This window comes from Callithrix jacchus, chromosome 7 (assembly GCF_049354715.1).
Source record: "Callithrix jacchus isolate 240 chromosome 7, calJac240_pri, whole genome shotgun sequence".
NCBI lineage: Eukaryota > Metazoa > Chordata > Mammalia > Primates > Cebidae > Callithrix > Callithrix jacchus.
In genome coordinates, this window is record NC_133508.1 from 131860191 (window position 1) to 131879415 (window position 19225).

General features: G+C 45.0%; 1 protein-coding gene across 5 annotated transcripts in view; it reads right to left on the reverse strand.

Annotated features, from left to right (window-relative positions):
* Positions 1-7090: 7090 nt before the first annotated feature.
* ABCA4 (ATP binding cassette subfamily A member 4) overlaps positions 7091-19225 on the reverse strand; it is a 129895-nt gene continuing 117760 nt past the window's right edge. For 4 of the 5 annotated variants that reach the window (XM_054236561.2, XM_035252196.3, XM_078332566.1 and 1 more), the window contains 6 exons: positions 17353-17487; positions 16499-16602; positions 16333-16425; positions 12319-12568; positions 10351-10437; positions 7266-7459 (listed from right to left, as the gene is read on the reverse strand). In XM_054236561.2, coding sequence (XP_054092536.1) covers positions 7397-7459; positions 10351-10437; positions 12319-12568; positions 16333-16425; positions 16499-16602; positions 17353-17487 — 732 coding nt within the window. In that variant the 3' untranslated portion in view covers positions 7266-7396. Of the gene's footprint in view, positions 7491-10350; positions 10438-12318; positions 12569-16332; positions 16426-16498; positions 16603-17352; positions 17488-19225 lie in introns of all 5 variants that reach the window. The other variant, XM_009001737.5, reaches the window with a different exon arrangement.

Below are 19225 nucleotides of genomic sequence, written 5' to 3' on the forward strand. Positions count from 1 at the left end.
AGAATGATAACTACTAACAATGTAATAAAAAGCAAAGAAGGGGATATGCCATGAGGATGGCAGTTGAGGAAATCAAAATTTTCAATACAGTAGCCATGGAAGATCTTGCCGTGCCTATTATTCTGCCATTATGCATTTTTATGAACATTACGTTTTGAGACTTACCCATTTCTAGTTCATTTTCATTACTACATAACATCCATTGAATGAACAGGTCATACTTTATTTACTCATTTTCTGCTGGTTCATATTCAGATTATTTTTAATATTTTGCTTTTATAAACAAGGCTGAAAGGAACACAGCTGAACATATCCCCATGCACACATGTGCAGTTTCTCTTAGAGTACAGCTAGGACACAGGTAATTGGGCTGCTGGACATGCCAAATGCTGTCCAAACTAGTCCTATCCATGGACGCTCTGCAGAAAAGGGTTATCCTAGCAGACCTGAAGCTGCTGTTTTTAGAAGGGCCTGCCTATTCTCTATCTACACATATGTAGATACATACATACATACATACATACATATTCTCTAATTGTCCACTAAGAGTGCCTAGATGTTGACTTCTGAATAGTATATTCCCTGAAAAGAACCAGGGCCCTTGGGGAAATGGGTGAGTTCAGACTGGGAAATGGCAAGATGAACCTGGCCAGAAAGCAGGTAAATGCTCAAAGAATGATGTGAAACACATCAAAAGGATACAAGAGTCATCTTTATGTATTTCTATTAGCTAAATAAGGAACAAATTAGACATTAAGCTAAATGGTAAAGAATTGAGCCCATTGAATAAAATAGTAAACCATAAATTCATAAATAAATATAAATAAATAAAATACTTGTTAATTACAAAGGGAAAGAGAAGCCTGCGGACACCTCCATAATCAAGCGATCAAAGTGAACATCATTAGCAATAGGTCAAATTGAAATTGCATGTCATCGAATAGGATGCAATGGAAAGAACACAGTATCGCTTCTGAAATATTCCTGCCAAAGATACATAGCATAAATCTCATTACAAGGAAACATCAGACAGGCCCACATCAAAGAACACTACAAAAAAACTGATCTGTCATTGTTAAAAGACCGAGGAGCTGTTCCAAACAAAAGGAGATCAAAAAGACATGCCAACTCAATGCAACATATGATTCCTAACTGGATCCTTTTGCTCTAAAGGAGGACATTATTGGGATAATTGTTGAGACTTGAATGGGGTCTGAGGATTAGATGGCAGTGATGTTAATTTACTGCTGTTGGTGGTTGTATTGTGATCATGTAGGAGAACGTACTTGTTTGTAGGAAATATACAAACTATGAGGCTTCTGGTTGGCAGCTTTTTGTCGAATGAAGATAAAATTCTATTATACTTACAACTTTTTTGTAAATTTGTGATTGTTTCACAATTTAAAAATTATTACATAAAAATGACTTCTTATTTTTTAAAAGAATACTTTAATCCACTTGGAATTTATCTTTGTATATGTCGTGACATAGAACTAACTTAATTTTTTTAGTATTTTCATGTAAATAACTAGTTGTTAACACTGAATACAAATTTGAAAAGTGATATTCTAGGCACGGGGAGGGAATAATTAAAGATAGGGCAGGAAAATAAGGGTTGAATTTAGGGGTTTTGTTTGGCTAGACTATAGCTCATGTGTGGTCTGGCAAGAGGTCAAGCTGGAAGGGTAAGTTGGGGCCAAATCATAAAAGGCCTTTAATGTCAAAATGAGGATTTTGCACTTAACTCTGCAGTTTAACCATTGAGAACTTAAGTGAATGATCCTTTTGGGAAGTCTTCCCTGCTCCCTCCCACTTCCTGCTAGTTGAGTGTGCTTCTTTTGGGATCCTATAATTCATTCATTCATATTTTCTCAATCTCTCTCTCCTCCTTTTTCCTTCTTCTTCTATCTGCTCTCCCTCCCTTTTCCTACTACATTGACCTCATCTGTTTCTGGGACAGCTTCCCAACCAGAGTGGTGCTGCGGCCTCTTATTGTATCTGGCAGTTAGCACAGTGCCTGGCTAATAGAAGTGTTCAATCGTGGTTACCAAACAGACCTCAGGAGACAATTTTTAAGAAGCAGAGTAGTAGTAGAGGATGTGGGAGAGGCCAGGCCGGGCTTGGAGCTGAAACATCACCCAGCAGGAAGTAATAAAGGCCTCTATCAGAAAAAGGACAGTGATAAAAGAAAGGCAAAAGGGGTATTTGGGAATGGCCTTGTGGTGTTGGAAGCTGTATTTTGGCAAATGGTAGAATGCAGCGGGGTGAAGGAGGTGGAAGAGGAGGAGTCTTAGGTTTTTTTTTTTTTTTTTTTTTTTTTGAGATGGAGTTTTGCTCTTGTCACCCAGGCTGGAGTGCAATGGCGCGATCTCGGCTCACCGCAACCTCCGCCTCCTGGGTTCAGGCAATTCTCCTGCCTCAGCCTCCCGAGTAGCTGGGATTACAGGCACACGCCACCAGGCCCAGCTAATTTTTCTTATATATTTAGTAGAGACGGGGTTTCACCATGTTGACCTGGATGGTCTTGATCTCTCGACCTCGTGATCCACCCGCCTCGGCCTCCCAAAGTGCTGGGATTACAGCCTTGAGCCACCGTGCCCAGCTGAGTCTTAGGTTTTTTTAAGGCTCTTAGGACAGGAGAAGAGTCATGCCTTCAACCAAAACAGGAGAATTAATCAGTTCAGAATCTCAGAAAGCGAGAACAATTAAAATAACAAAAAGCATAACATTACCTTATAATTGCTTACCATCCTGCAGTTTTCAAAGTTCATAATTTTCACCTTTATAGTGATAAATACCATTGAACACTCCAAAATAGGGAATCCTCTCCAGAGTGGGGACTGTAAATAAATTGGGAGTTCCTGGCTCTTCCCTGACATTTTTGCCGTAGAGCCCACATTTTAAAACAAATCGACTTACTGACCTTGCTATTTTGTTTCTGTAGAGCTCCCTGGACATTTAGCTGAGGGAACAATCATGAATGCTTGGAGCCGAGCCCTCAGGCTCCTGCTGGTTTAGGTAGTTCTTGATGCTGTACCTATAAAACATTTTGTTGCATGAAGTGGGTTGGGCAGAAGGGAGAAGCAGGTAAAAATCCAGGCTTGTTACACCTTCCTGTAGGCTGTTGCTGTCAGCTGTTGATTTAGTTTAATGAAGATCTAAAATTATAGTTTCTGAGCTTAACATTGTCCCCATTCTCTGACCTTCAACTTATCTTTCAACAGCTGCTATCCCAGCTAAACTGGAGTTACTTGCAGTTCATAATGTAAAACAGAAAACAGAACAAGTGGTAATGGGGGGGGTCCCTAAAAGGCATCCGAAGCTGTCTAATGTCCCTTAACATTAATCTCTTCGCTTGCTAGAACAGGGATGGGTACAATATGGCCTGTGGGCCAAACGCAGCCTTGCCCATTCCTTACACGTTGTCTATAGCTGCTTCTGAGAACCACAGCCAAGTTGAGTAGTTGCATCCAGAGGCTGCCTGACTTACAAAGTCTGAAATAGTCACTATCCAGCCCTTTACAGAAAAAAGAATGTGCTGTCTGCTGCATTAGAATGTTAACACCATGAAAGCAGAGGTTGTGTCTTGTCCCCAGAATACGGAGCAGTGGATGCTTTTTTACCCTCTTCTGTGATGTTTCTTGTCTCCTCTCCTTTCCCCCTTACTCCTTTGCTGCTCTGGCAGCTGTAAGATGATGGACATGGCAGTCAGTTTGTTCAAGACCAATGAGGCTGCCTATCTCTGGTGGAAAAGAAGAATTGCACTAGGGCTAGGCTGTGTGCCTGGAATGCCGTCTGACCAGGTGCTGTGCAGGGTCTTGTGGATGAAACGTGCCCCTGGAAACTCACCATGACTCAAGACTGGGAGATTTGACTACAATAATCTGTGGTCTCTTATGAAATTTACTAAAGTATAAAACCAAGAAGAAGGCTTAGGTCTGGGCAAAGCCTAACCCATGGGATGTGTACATCTGAGCCTGGAGATCAGGCAGCTGCTTAGGAAGCTGAGTGTGTGTCATGGTGAGCTGCAGGAAGGGCCCCGAGGAGAGTGTCCTCATATCATTTGTGTCTCAATACTTCAAGTTACAAACAAAGCTAACCAAAATGCTAAATAATGACCTTCATGGTGACCTGGGTTCAAATGTCAGCTTCTTGACCTCCTTGGAGTTTCACACTGGCCTGTGGTGGTGCAGAGCCCACTGCCCCATGGTTTACTTCCCTCTTCCCATTTTCCCAAGTGGCCTCATGTGCCCTGGGAGGATGCTGGCCTGTAGCATCCAGAACCAGCCTTGACTCAGCTCACACAGACCCTAGAAGTGGGCTTTATCATTTGGACAGATTGCAGAGTTCTGGGTCCAGTAGGCATGTACCCTGGGACCTGTGGATGCTTGGCCTTGTGAGAATGAAGCCACTTGAGGAGGATGGCAGTGGAGTAGGGCAGCAGGGAAAGCTGGATGGCCTGCCAAGCCACTGGATTTTTCTGGGACGTGGTTTCCTTTTCTATTAAAACAGTGCAAACAAAACAAACCCATGAAGGCTTAATTTGTGAATATTGAGGTATTTTCTAGCTCTACAAGCCTATGGTTTTATGAATCTGAAAATTCTAGTACCTATGCTTTCCCCAACTTGACGATCACCTTGGACAAAACGTGGAGCAATCCTCCCCTGTAATCATCAGGAGTCATGAACTGTTAAGCTCAGGGGACCTGCTGAGGCATTGAAATGCTGCGTTGAGGAAACCAAGCCCCAGGTGGCCGGGGCCCCTGGGCTGAGTCCTTCTGGTGCCTGAAACAGCCACCCCACAAGGGTAGGCGTGTATATCTCTAGAGGAAAACCTCCTCCTTTGCCCCATAATCCCCGCAGGCCTGCTGGTGCAGCACTTCTTCCTCAGTGGCCACAGTGAAGGTGCCCTGGCTGTCACAAAGACCCTGTGCCCCAAGCCCAGAGCTTTGCTGATGGGTTGTCTGCCCTACTTTTCTCTTCCCGTCTCTTTGGGAGAGCTAGAATGGCAAAAATGTGGGCCTTTCACTCAGTGTGAAAGAGATTTCTCTTTTGATCTCAGCTATTCCAAAATCTTGAGCTCCTCAAAGATGAACTGAAAGCTTAGAAATTCTGGCAGCACATCATATGCCTGGAGCATCTCTTGAGTGGCTATGTTTTCTGAATGGACTCTCTCCATTTCCTCCTTTTCCTCATGCATTTCCTTTATTCAGCCTTCCTCAAATCCAAGCAAACTGTGGCTCTGCTGCCTCCTCCTTGCTTTGTGGCTATTTTTAAAACACGGCATCCTCCTGCTCCACTTGCCCTTTGTTCCTTTTTGGAGGCATCATTTTCTTGGACCCACTTCTTTTCCATACACTTTTCTTGCTGGGTTTTCACATGTTGCAGTGTTTTCAGTTTGGCGAGTGTTAATTGAATATTTTCTGTGTGCCAGGAGCTGGAAGAAACAGGATGAAAAGATACAGACCTCAGGTGTAGTGAGACAAAAGGTAAACTGAGATTTTCCCTTAACGAGGTGTGCAGACTTGCATCTGATTCTTTTCAGTCCATGATGCCTTTCTGAAACCCTCATAGCCAAACAGAATGGCTGCTAAACCACCTCCCCTACCCTAGGTAGTCTTTTTTTCTTTTCTTTTCCTAATAGCTCCAAAGAATGTAGTCTTCTTTCCTGTGATATTGTAGTTGCTAATTTAAATTATGAAACCAGCCAGGGTGCAGCAGTGTGATGCAAGCAGTGTGCTGGGCTTTCCCAACTTCTTTCCCAGCCCTAGCTAAAATGGTCTTGTAGTTTTGGTCATTGGCAGGTTAAAACAAAAAGTCAAAACCAGATGAAGCTGTGAGGCTACCAAAGTAGTTTTATAGTCTCTATGGGCAGTTATTTGCCTTGCATCTAGTAGGTGTGATGTGGCAAGCCAGCAGGTGTTCAGGACTTAAAGTTGCTGCTGGGCGTGGTGGCTCACACCTGTAATCCCAGCACTTTGGGAGGCCAAGGTGGGCAGATCAACTGAGGTCAGGAGTTCGAGACCAGTCTGACCAACATGGAGAAACCTCATCTCTACTAAAAATACAAAAATTTAGCAAGGTGTGGTGGTGAACACCTGTAATCCCAGCTACTCAGGAGGCTGAGACAGAAAAATCACTTGAACCTGGGAGGCAGAGGTTGCAGTGAGCCGAGATCGCCCAATTGCACTCCAGCCTGGGCAACAAGAGTGCAGCTCCATCTCAAAAAAAAAAAAAAAAAAAGTTGTGTAGCCCTTGCCCTCTGTCTCTAAATGAGCACAGGATCCTTTTTGCTGAAATAAAAATTTTAGCATTTTGTACTCACTTCCTTCCTCGTCCTCTTCTCAGTAACAGTTCCTGAGCCTCAGCATCTCTCCCCTTTCCCTCTTCTCTCACCCTGACTCTGGAATCTATCCTCAGTATAATGGAAGTGTTTTATGATGAAGCCCATCTCTAGGTCACGGAGGGGAGACTGCCCTGGTAAGGAAACGCACTTGTTCTCCTCATCTACAAGTCTTTTGAAAGGTTGGGTTTAAAACTATTATTTTCTGAATATTGGTGAGCATTTATGTGAACTAGATGGCCATCTTTATTCCCTTCTAACATTACTGCAGAAGATGCGCTCAGAAGCATTGCGGAAACGGCACAGCAGCATGTGAATGAAGCCCTGACCTCTTCAGGTAGTTGCAAAGTCCTGTTGGATCTCACGTCCAACCAAGGACCAACTCTCACCTGTCCACGCCTCTTTGTCTCCTGTCCTAATTACACCTGTGAGGCAAGCACTCAAATAAGCTGGGCAAACAGACATAAAACTGAAAGTTGGTAATACCCAGCTGACAATGGATAATGTTTACAGGCATCACCAGTTGGGTGTTTTCTGCAAACTCTTTGGAAGACTTGACATGGAACAGAGACTAGTCCATTCACCTCCACCCTAGTGTTGCATAATCATGCCAGAAAGAGCAGTCCTGTGGCTAACACTCACAGAAGTGCGTGGCACTTACAAGGAGCTATACAGCCACCTAAAGACTGTCTAAAACTATTCACTGTGGTACACACCAGGGAGATTGTGAATTAGGATAGTTTGTGATTAGTGCATTTGCATTTTATTTTTTCATGAAAATCAGACACACATAGACACACAGACGAACACACAGAAAAGCAGATCTGCTTGAAATGAGAGCAACGTGGAGGCCAAAGCTGCTATGGGATGGCCTGAGGTTTCTAGTTCTGTGGTCCGGAGAAGAAGGATTTTGCATTTGTTTGGTTCCACTACCAGGTGTTCCAGGTGAGCAAGTCAGTTTTGGTTGCCTTCTGAAAGAGCCTCCTCTGAATTCGCTGCAAGCTCCTCATGGGTTTGTTTTCTGTTGCAGTGGGGTCATTTATGTTGGCTGGTCTATTTGGATGACCATATGGGCACAGGCTCCTTTGCTTCCAGCTGCCCAGAGTTCCTTTCCGGCTGCAGGAATGAGTGGTGTGAAAGATCAGTCCTGTAGAAGGAGATCACATGGACTTGCATCATCTTGGTTTTCTAAGATGGTGTGACTACTTTTAGATTTCAGAAGTTAAACAGTCAATCAATCTCTGAAGGGCACTCAGCTGAGGGCACTGTGATTCTATCAGATCACCCAGCTTATGGACCATCTTTCTCTCCTTCTCTGTGAAATGGTCAGATGATCTTTCAGGTCTCCCTGGTTCTAAGATGCAGGGATTTGCTACAAAGACTCACATATGTGAGATGTGAGTGTACATGCTTACATTCTGGAGGGAAGCCACACCTGCGGTGCTGTTTCCAAGGGCTCTTATGGGGTCTTTTGGGTTGTTTTCAGCTTAAGAAAGTTTCCATAATCTTAAAAGCCAAGACGTCCTAATTTAGGTCAGCCCTGAGGTACAGAATTCCCTTGACCACTTCCTGTAGGGGTGGCTCTGGGAAGCATGAAAATGTGACTAGGGGATGGGAGAGACGAGAGCTGGAGTTCAGGATAGTGGGCTCCAGATTGAAGCTTGGGTTTTGATTAATAAAGGTATCCATACTCCTCGAGAAGTGTACACCAAGATGACCTTTTAAACTGGAGAGACACTGTCTTTAGTTATAAAGTGTGGGTTGAATTCCTGAACCAATGCCCGCTGTGGGGTTGGGGTGGTGTGGGTGAGGAGGTGATTGGACATAGGCCTGCCCAGTCTAGATGAAGTGTGGTTTATCCCACTGCCTGATTTAAAATCACACATCCTCTTAAGAGGATAACTAACCCAGTACTTAGGATTTGAAATGGTGCAAGGATCCCCATCAAGGCTGAGGGTACATCGGAAACTTCTGAAACTCACACAAAGATACAAGTTATACAGGGGAACTGGAATGGTGTATAAGAATAAGGATTAGAAATTGATCTGAGTTGTTCCTAATTTGGGAATGCACATGGTCACACAATTATTAACCCATTTAGAATGTTTCTAAGTTGTCTGATCATCTGTTATCTACTCAATCTATTAAAACCTTGATCCTCACCAGTTTTCATAGCAGAGTATAAGATTGTATAAGACCTTATCCCAAGAGATGCTTTCCAGGATGGAGTCCTTTGGAGAGTAAAAACATTGTTGATAAGCAAACACACTGATTTCTAGATAAATATCTGTGTGGTCCTGGCTCAAAACATGGAATTGTAATGCCAACAGCCTGATGAACTTCCTGAAGTTCTCACATTTTCTTAGGAGCAAGTCGTAAATTATCTCTTCTTGAGAGAAATTACCCTTTTCTTGTTTGACAGATACTTTAAAGGAAATTATTTTGGTGATGTAATGTAAACAATAATATAATTACTATTTATTTCATGACAGATATATACAATGCTATATGGAAGAATTCTTGCAAACCTTTGTAAAGACAGTGTGTCATAAAGTCAGAATTAGATTTTGAATGAAAATTTATCATAATAATATGCTAATAAATGTGTTGCAGGTTTTCTAATATTTGTGAACAAAAATGTAACAAACACAATAGAAAAATGATCACATCCAATAAGAGGTAAAAGTTTGGAATTAACTGTCATAGATCATAGAACATTAACACCCCTGATGTTCTGCCTGGCCCAGAGGTGATGTGGGATTAGCCCTTTAAGAGGGAACATGTTAGCCAGGGGTGGGGAGACCATTGGTAATTCTGGGAAATGATTTTGCTACCCAGTTATATATTCTGTGTTATAAAAAGGAGTCACAACTGCTAGAGGTTTTCAAATAATTTTCAACTCGTGTCAACAGCAATCACTAGATCTATAAATGGGAAACAGTGGCTGGAAAATCTCAGTAAAAGCAACCTTCCCCCAAGTAAGGAGGCTTTATTTAGGCATTTCTGGGCCCTCTGGCAGGTAAGGGGTGTGAAGACAAGTCAATTTTGCCAAGTAGCCATTAGGTCTCTGCTGGTCAAGAGGAAGGGAAAAATGCATAACAAACATTACTTTGGACAGCTGTGTTTCAGTCATTAGCTGTATTTGGTTTTTCTTGCAATCAAGAAACTGGGCAGAATAAACACTTTATGAGAAATAAGGTTTTGCATATCCTTGATTATTGATTTGATTTGATTTCCCTCCAGGTAAGTCAGGAGAGAGTAGCTAATTCATCCCTCTACCACCCCAGGCTTAAGCCAGGTGCAGCATCCCAGGTGCCTTGCTGCACCCTGGAGGAGGCATTGGGATGCTGCACCTCCTCCAGTACTTTCTCTAGATCTCTCCTTCTTGGGTGGTGTATTCCTTACATGGGGCACTGCGCCAGGGCAGGAACCTATAAGCACCTATTCCAAGAGTTATCACAGGCCAGGAGACATAGCTCCTATTCCTTCTTTCTCCATGTGCTTGATATTTTTATAAAGAACAAAGAGCCCCCTTCCTACAACAGACGCTATTCCTCCATCTAACCAAATGTGTCTGCCACTGAAATAATGTGCCAGTTAAGTCCCTTCCTTTGAAACTCAAACATGTGTCCAGACATAGATGTCAAATAGCCAAAACATTAATCTCTATTACCCTCTCTGCTCCTTATTCCCAAAATCCAATGATTTTTGCTGTAAGCAAAAACATGGGAAAGTTCTTTTCAAAAATGCTCTCCACACCATCCACATGGTTTCCTGATTACAGCAGGAACCCCTACAGCTACTGAATGAAAAGTTCTTCCACACAGAACAGGGACAGTAGCAGGGACTTAGCGAGGATGTGGTGGGGACTTGGTGGGGACCATGGTATGGGTGGGGCTCTGCAGGAGGCATATCTGAGCCTTGGAGCAACTCGAGCCCAATGAACCGGCTGGGCCCTGAGCCTAGGAGATGCCTCAAGCTGTGGACTGCAGAAGCAGCAAAGGTACCTGGGCTTGTCGGCTGGCTCCGGCAGCTCGAGGGTGCAAAGGGAGGTCATGAATTTCAGTCTGCTGTTTAGCAAAGTTCACAAACACCTGGAGGTAGGAGAAGAGCAAGATTAGGTAGATGTTCCCAGGAAAACAGCATCCTACACCCACCTACCCACCTTGCTCTCTATTTTCCACAGTTCACATACAGCTATGCCGGTATGGCTTGTGTCCTGCCCGGGGGAGGCTGGCCCACCCATGGAAGCCTGGCCATCAGTGCCCTGAGCTTAGGCACCAGACACGGGCATAATCAAGGCAAGGCAGATTCTCAGCTAGCAGCATCCTAATCCTCTAACTAAAAAAAAAAAAGGTAATTGATCCCTTTTTAGCTCCTCATTGAGTGTGCAGGTGGCCCCGACTCCTGCTCATGACTCCCTCTGCTGAATGCTGATGGGAAGGTGGAGGTAAGTCAGCTCCTCAGGGGGTTAAATGGAGATTTGCCTGTTTCCTGAACTGTTTCATTTTAAAACAAACATAGATATTAAAAAACAAGACCCAGAAACAACCCAAATGTCCATCAATGAATAAATAGATGAATGAAGAAATGTAGCACATATATACAAAGGAATATTATTCAGCCTGAAAAAAGGAAGGAAATTCTGGCACATGATACAATGCAGATGACCCTTGAGGACCTTATGCTAAGTCCTCATGTAATAAGCCAGACACAAAAGGACAAACACTGTATGATACCACTTATATGAGGTATCTATAGTAGTCAGAGCCTTAGAGGCAGAAAGTAAAATAATAGTTACCAAGGGCGAGGTGGGAGTAGGTAGGGAGTTAGTGTTTAGTGGGCACAGATTTTCAGTGAAGCACCATTCTGTTGGGGATGGTGGTAACGGTTGCACAACAATGTAAACGGACTTTTTTTTTTGAGGCAGAGTCTCACTCTGTTGCCCAGGCTGGAGTGCAGTGGCACCATCTCAGCTTACCACAACCTCCACCTCCCAGGTTCAAGTGATTCTCCTGCCTCAGCCTCCCAAGCAGCTGGGACTACAGGTAGGCACCACTATGCCTGGCTATTTTTTTTTTTTTTTTTTTCATAGAGATGGGGTTTCACTATGTTGGCCAGGCTGGTCTCAAACTCCTGACCTCGTGATCCACCCACCTCAGCCTCCCAAAGTGCTGGGATTACAGGCATGAGCCACTGCACCTGGCAATGTAAACGTACTTAATACCACTGCACTGTGCACTGAAATATGGTTGACATTGTCAATTTTATGTTACTATATTTTACCACAATAAAAAAAGTGATTACATTTTTAAAAACCACACACAGAACACATGTTTATCAAAACCCACTCAACTGTACATTTAAAATAGGTGTTTTTGTTTTGTTTTGCTTTTTTTGAGATAGGGATTTGCTCTGTCACCCAAACCAGAGTGCAGTGGTGTGAACACAGCTCATTTTAGCCTTGACCTCCTGGGCTCCAGCAATCTTTCAGCCTCAACCTCCAATGTAGCTGGGACCACAAGCATGCACCACCATGCCTGACTAATTTTCTGATTTTTTTTTTTTTTTGGTGGAGACTAGGTCTCACTTTGTTACATGGGCTCATCTTAAACTCCAGGGTTCAAGTGATCCTCCCGCCTTGGCCTCCCAAGAGCTGTGTTTTGTCATATGTTAATTACACATCAATAAAGCTGATTCTGAAAGCTTGCCATAAACCAGCAAGAATGAAATAACACACCATAGCCTAACAGGGAAGGATGTTAAAAACAAAAACCAAAAAACGAAGTTTCCTGATAGCTAAAAAATATTGTTAGAAAACAATTTCTGATATATCAAGTTTTACCCTAACAAACAGAGGGCAAGAGTTTTTAAAAATCAAAAATGCTATGCCTCCTTCTTATGTCAATTCCAACCCACATTGGGTGTTCTGGACCAGTCTTTGCTCAGTTCTCAGTGCCCCGGGGCCAACTTGCCTGGTCCAGTGTGGTCTGTGTGACTGAGTACTCCTCAATGAGCAGGCTGTCCTTGTGGGAGAGGAGGAGCTGGAAGATCCTCGCCAGGGAGGAGGAGGAGACCTGGAACTGGAGCATGTTGTAGTGCCTCTCCCTCTGCACGCTGCCTGGGAAGTTCCCCTGGAAGAATTGCTCCACAGGGTTCAGGTCAGGAAGCAAGTCATCCTTTGGGGATTTGATCTTCATTGTGACAATATAGCCATCTCCAAATCTAGGGGCACACAGTGCGGGACAGGCCTCTGTTAGTGGTTGGGCCTAAGGCAATCCCAAAATAAGGAGTAGACTCATCAGAAAATTTGGGAATTAAGTCCAGCTTGGTGGCTCACACCGGTAATCCCAGCACTTTGGGAGGTAGAGGTGAGAGGATCACTTGAGCTTAGGAGTGTAAGATAAGCCTGGGCACCATGTAAGATGCTGTCTCTACAAAAATTAGCAGGGCATGGTGGCACATGCCTGTGGTCCCAGCCACTTGGGAAGCTGAGGTGGGAGGGTCATTTGAGCACAGGAAGTCAAGGCTACAGTGAACCATGATCATGCCACTACACTGCAGCCTGGGTGACAGAGTGAGCCCTTGTCTTAAAACAAAAAACAAAAAACAAAACAACATACCAAAACAAGAACAACAAAAAAAAGAAATACCGGGGATTAAAGGCCCATCCCATAGGTCTGTGTGCATATTAAAAACTGGGACAGAAAAACCATAGTAGTCCTTGGAGAAATCATTTGATACCAATTTTTAGAGATCAAATGTCTGCATGGTAATGTGGGACAGTCATACTTGCTGAAAAGTCAAAGGTAGTTTTATTTCTTTTTGAGACAGAGTCTCGCTGTGTTGCCCAGGTTGGAATGCAGTGGGGTGATCTCAGCTCACTGCAACCTTTGCCTCCCACGTTCAAGTGATTCTCCTGCCTCAGCCTCCTGAGTAGCTGGGTTTACAGGTGCCTGCCACCACACCTGGCTATTTTTTTTTTTTTTTTTTGGTATTTTTAGTAGAGATGGGGTTTCACCATGTTGGCCAGGCTGGTCTCAAACTTCTGACCTCAAGTGATCTGCCCGCCTTGGCTTCCCAAAGTGCTCAATTACAGATGTGAGCCACCATGTCCAGCTTATTTTATTTTTTTGAGACAGAGTCTTGCTCTGTCACCCAGGCTGGAGTGCAGTGGTGCAATCTCAATTTGCTGCAACTTCTGCCTCCTGGGTTCAAGCAATTCTTATGCCTCAGTTTCTAGACTAGGTGGGATTATAGGCACACACCACCATGCCCAGCTAATTTTTGTATTTTTAGTAGAGACAGGGTTTCTCCATGTTAGCCAGGTTGGTCTTAAACTCCTGACCTCAAGTGGTCTACTGGCCTCAGCTTCCCAACGTGATGGGATTACAGTTGTGAACCACTGCGCCTGGCCGTCAAAGGTAGTTTTAGCCCAGTGTGGGGATCCTAAGCCCACCCATAAAGACACATGGACCAGTGCATACTAAGTGGTGGTAAGAGCTGATGGGCCAGGTGGGAGCAAAGGCTCAGGAAGGCAGCACTTCCCTGAGGAAGCTTCCCAAAGCAAATAGAGCTACAAGGGCCAGGACCATTGGTGCTTCCTTCCTCCCTCAGCAGGTTGGCTGGTTACCCTCACTTGGATGAGGAATGGTCCACCAGAGAGTGTGTGCATGGCTAGCTGGTGTCAGTATCCTTATGCCCAGGTATCGTATGTCAGTCATAACTTACTCCAAAGTTCCCTTCATGGTCTAGGGCTGTTCTCCAGAGTAAGATGCTGGTCACCTTTCAACTCCAGAAAACTGACCATCCCTCCACACAGGAAACACTCCCCTCTCACCTCCTCTATCCTATCATGGAGATACCGAGGAGTAAGGGAAAGGAATAGGATAACTTCCCTTTCTCCAGCAGTTGGACACAGGAAGTTGCTGACACAGGTCTGGTGACCTGACATGCTGCTGTTTCTATAGATATTTATGCAGGGTCCAAGCTGTAGGTGCTCAATAAATCATGGGTCAAACATCTACCTGCCACAAGCAGCTAATCTATCAGACCTTTCTCTCCATCATTTATCTGCTTTGACACATGAAAGGATGACATTTTCTGTGCAACATGCTCCTGTGGGCACATCAGGATTATGCACCTCAGCACAGATAAGGAGGGTTACATTCTGTTCCTCTCACCAACCAACTTAGTGATTTATATTCTGAACTCTTATTAAGTGCTTGTTAAATAAATGAGTAATAATTGTGACTCAGCTCTTTTCTAGGTTATAAAGCCTATCAGAATGCAAATGAGCATGGAAATATGCTGATAATTTTATTTAAACTGATCGTTACCTTTAGGGTACAAACTTTTAATAAGGAATTATCTATAATAGTTTGCAATATGTGGGTACAGGATAAGGATAATTCCACTGAAGATTACTGGTATTGTAGGTTTGTCATATAACATACAGTCTTTCTTCAAACTCAAAAGCATACAATATTCTAAAAAAAAAAAAAAAAAACTGGTCCTCAAGCCAGCTTGTCTCCTAACCATCCGTACATTGGAGCGGACTCTTAGTAAATAGGCCACATGTCTTGAATCTGTTGGGATAAGTGGTGGAATACTGAGGCTCTTGTGGTGGAATACTGAGACTCTGGTGGTGGAATACTGAGGCCCTGGTGGTGGAATACTGAGGCCCTGGTGGTGGAATACTGAGACTCTGGTGGTGGAATACTGAGCCTCTGGTGGTGGAATACTGAGGCACTGGTGGTGGAATACTGAGGCCCTGGTGGTGGAATACTGAGGCCCTGGTGGTGGAATACTGAGAATCTGGTGGTGGAATACTGAGACTCTGGTGGTGGAATACTGAGGCCCTGGTGGTAGAATACTGAGGCCCTGGTGGTGGAATACTGAGACTCTGGTGGTGGAATACTGAGGCACTGGTGGTGGAATACTGAGGCCCTGGTGGTGGAATACTGAGGCCCTGGTGGTGGAATACTGAGGCCCTGGTGGTGGAATACTGAGACTCTGGTGGTGGAATACTGAGGCTCTGGTGGTGGAATACTGAGGCTCTGGTGGTGGAATACTGAAGCCATCGTGGTGGAATACTGAGGCCGTCGTGGTAGAAAACTGAGGCCATGGTGGTGGAATACTGAGACTCTGGTGGTGGAATACTGAGGCTCTGGTGGTGGAATACTGAGGCTCTGATGGTGGAATACTGAGGCCATGGTGGTGGAATACTGAGGCTCTGGTGGTGGAATACTGAGGCCTTGGTGGTGGAATACTGAGACTCTGGTGGTGAAATACTGAGGCTCTGGTGGTGGAATACTGAGGCCGTGGTGGTGGAATACTGAGGCTCTGGTGGTGGAATACTGAGGCCGTGGTGGTGGAATACTGAGGCTCTGGTGGTAGAAGACTGAGGCTCTGGTGGTGGAATACTGAGGCTCTGGTGGTGGAATACTGAGGCTCTGGTGGTGGAATACTGAGGCTCTAGTGGTGGAATACTGAGGCTCTGGTGGTGGAATACTGAGGCTCTGGTGGTGGAATACTGAGGCCGTCGTGGTGGAATACTGAGGGTCTGGTGGTGGAATACTGAGGCTCTGGTGGTAGAAGACTGAGGCTCTGGTGGTGGAATACTGAGGCTCTGGTGGTGGAATACTGAGGCTCTGGTGGTGGAATACTGAGGCTCTGGTTGTGGAATACTGAGGCTCTGGTGGTAGCCCTCCCTCAACCCAGCCAGGCTCTACATGTGTCCTGATTGGACCCCCCATCCAGAGACTTGGACAAATCTTCCACCACAGGAAATTAGGCCAATATAGAGGAGTTTCTCATCAGCATCATGGCCTTCTCCATCTGCTGCTGGAGAATGAGGCCCAGCCATCACCTGCCTCTGCTTCAGGGGATGACAGGGCAGCAGGACTGTTCCAAGTGACAGTGGAGAGCATAGGGTCCGGTTGGATCTGCAGAAGGCAACAAAGGGCATGTCCCCACCATCTACTTACTTGGACTTGAGATGCTGAATGGTGCCCATACATCGAAAGGCACCCTTTACCATGATTGCCAGCCGGGTACACAGCGCCTCACATTCTTCCATGCTGTGGGGTAGGAGAGAGGGGGTAAGCAGGGGAGGACTGCCACCCACCTTCCCCAACCCTGGAAATCTCTTGCCTGTGGGATGTGAGGACCACAGCCCTCCCTTCTCTGATGATGCTCACGATGACATTCCACAGCATGCGGCGTGCCTGGGGGTCCATCCCTGTGGTGGGCTCGTCCTAGAGGGGTGGAGAGAAGGTGGGAGGCACAGGCTGGGAGCTGGTCCTTCTGGTTACTGCTTCCCCCCTGGGCCGGCTCCCCTGAGGAGGATGAGCTGACAGACGGCACACACAGTCACTCCCCAGTTGAGCAAGACAGGGGTATTCTGGTGCAGGGTACGGAACGTAGGAGGTGGATCCGGGAGTAAAGAAGCATGATGTCCACCCCGGGCCCATTTCAGCCCATGAGGGAATCAAAGTGGATTAAGGCAATGACAGAATTCTCCTTAAAAAAGAAACTCCTGCAAATATGTTTGTCAGGAAGCAGGGAGGTCACTCAGGTCACTTCCCTGGTTCCCACTATATCTTATGCCTGTGCCCTTATGATCCTTGGGTTGTGTGGGCATGGCCTCAGGCCTGGCCCAGCTTAGGGGAGGGTCACACAAGCCTTTGACCCAGCTCAGTGCTCCTGTTTGGGGACCAGACACCAACAGGCTGCAGAGCGAGCTAAACTTCCTGGCTGTGAGCTGGTGGCCCCAAAGGAGACATCCTGAGTATGCATAGTGAGACTGTGCCATGACTCATTTTTCTCCAGGGCTGCGTGAACCAAACACTGGTCTGACCACTCAAAATGAGCAACACAAGAAACAGTTCAGACCAAAGCCAAATTGCTGTAGTTTCTAAATCTGCTGATCCAGAATCTATTTCCCCAACCTGAGAGACACACAGCACTTGGTTTAAGCCCTTGGGGTGGCCCAAGCCCGCAGTTACCAGCAGCACCAGCGGTGGGCAGCCAATGAGTGCGATGGCTGTGGAGAGTTTCCGCTTGTTGCCTCCACTGTATGTGCCAGCCAGGCAGTCCGCGTAGACAGTCAGGCCCAGGCTCTTAATACTCCAGTTTGCAACCTAGGGAAAAGAAAGAACTCCCATTTGGAGAAGACAAGAAATCACCCCAAACCTCCTCCAGTTCAAAGCCTTGGCTCCCAGATCTCACACCTCCAGAATGAAAGACCTAGCTGGGCTGAAACAGGCTGCCTGCTGGCTCCTGTCCTCTGGCATATGCTTCAGGCACCAGACAGGGTCTCCTTTACTCTGTCTTGGATCCTAGGGTGGCCTGGTCAGCTCAGCACCTGTTGGGTGTAGCCCCCTGGGAAATGGCCTTCAACCTTACAAACAGCAAGACAGTGGGTCTCGCCCAGCATCCTGGACCATGGCTAGGAGTAGAGGAGGAAGGGTCTGTTTGAGAAGATGGTGAGTTCCAGACCCGTTGATCCCACCCCTCAAGGGAGTCACAACCGAAGCCTTGTGCATCCAACACGTACCTATGAAACAGGCTCTGAACCAGGCATGGAGAACAATGTGAACACACACTGCTGGGAGGTGACAGTTAAACAGAATACTGGCAGATTATGACAGTGCCATGAGGAACGCTGACAGAGATACCAGGTATGTGTGCACATGCACAGGAGGGGATCTAGGGAAGCCACTGGAGACAAGCTCACCATGCTTCTGCCTTCTGTACTTGTCCCCTGTGTCTAGAATGTTCCTCCCTAAGTGGAGGAACCTCTAGTTCTTCACTCAGGTCCTCTCTCACCTCTAGTTCTTCACTCAGGTCCTCTCCTTTGTAGGCTCTCTCTGGGCCATCTGACTTCAAAGTGCAAACCCTGCCCTAACAATTCCTCCCTGCATTTCTTTTCCCTGAGAACTTTTCACTCTCAAGTGTACTGGAGATTTAACCTATTTATCTATAGATTATCTCTCCCTCCCACTAGAATGTAAGCTTTAACTTTTTTTAACTTTTTATTTGGAAATAGTTTCAAACTCACACAAACATCTAAGAATAAAAAATAGTGCACAGAACACTATTAACTAATAAACTCTTCTCTCTCTCTCTCTCTCACACATACACACACACACACACACACACACACACACACAATTTTTTGTGACTCATTTGAGGGTAAGTTACTCATCCTGGCCCTTCACTCCTAAATGCCCTTCACTCCTTAGGGCATATTTCCTAAGAATAGGGATATTCTCTCACATAACCACAGTACATTATCAATATCAGTAAATTGAACATTATGATCCATTTATCTAATCTACCATTCACAGTTCAGTTTTGTCAGGTGTTCCATTAATATCCTCTATCATTTTTTTTCTCTTCTGCACAAGACGTGGTCTATTATCTGTTTTCAGTCATTATACCTATTTAGTCTCCTGCGCTTGGAGACATTTCCATAGCTTTTTCTTTGTCTTGTTTAACTTTTATATTTTTGGAGAATGCAGTTTCTCTTTTTGTTTTGTCTCCTTCTTCGGAGCTTGTCAGAAGTTTCCTCATGATGGTTCTGGTCACATATCTCCAATCTGGATACTATGTAAGTGAAACTGTGTCCTTCATAGGGTATCATATCTCAGGGCATGAGATATTCATCTGCCCCTTATAGGTGATGTTAATTTTGATCACCCAGTTAAGGTACTATCGAATTTCTCCATTATAAAATTATTATGCTTCTCTCTTGCAACCAATAAGCAATCTATACAGAGATACTTTTATTTCTTTAAAATTACATTATTATTATTTTTTTAAGAGACAATCTTGCTCTGTTGCCCAGGCTGGAGAGCAGTGGCATGATCTCAGCTC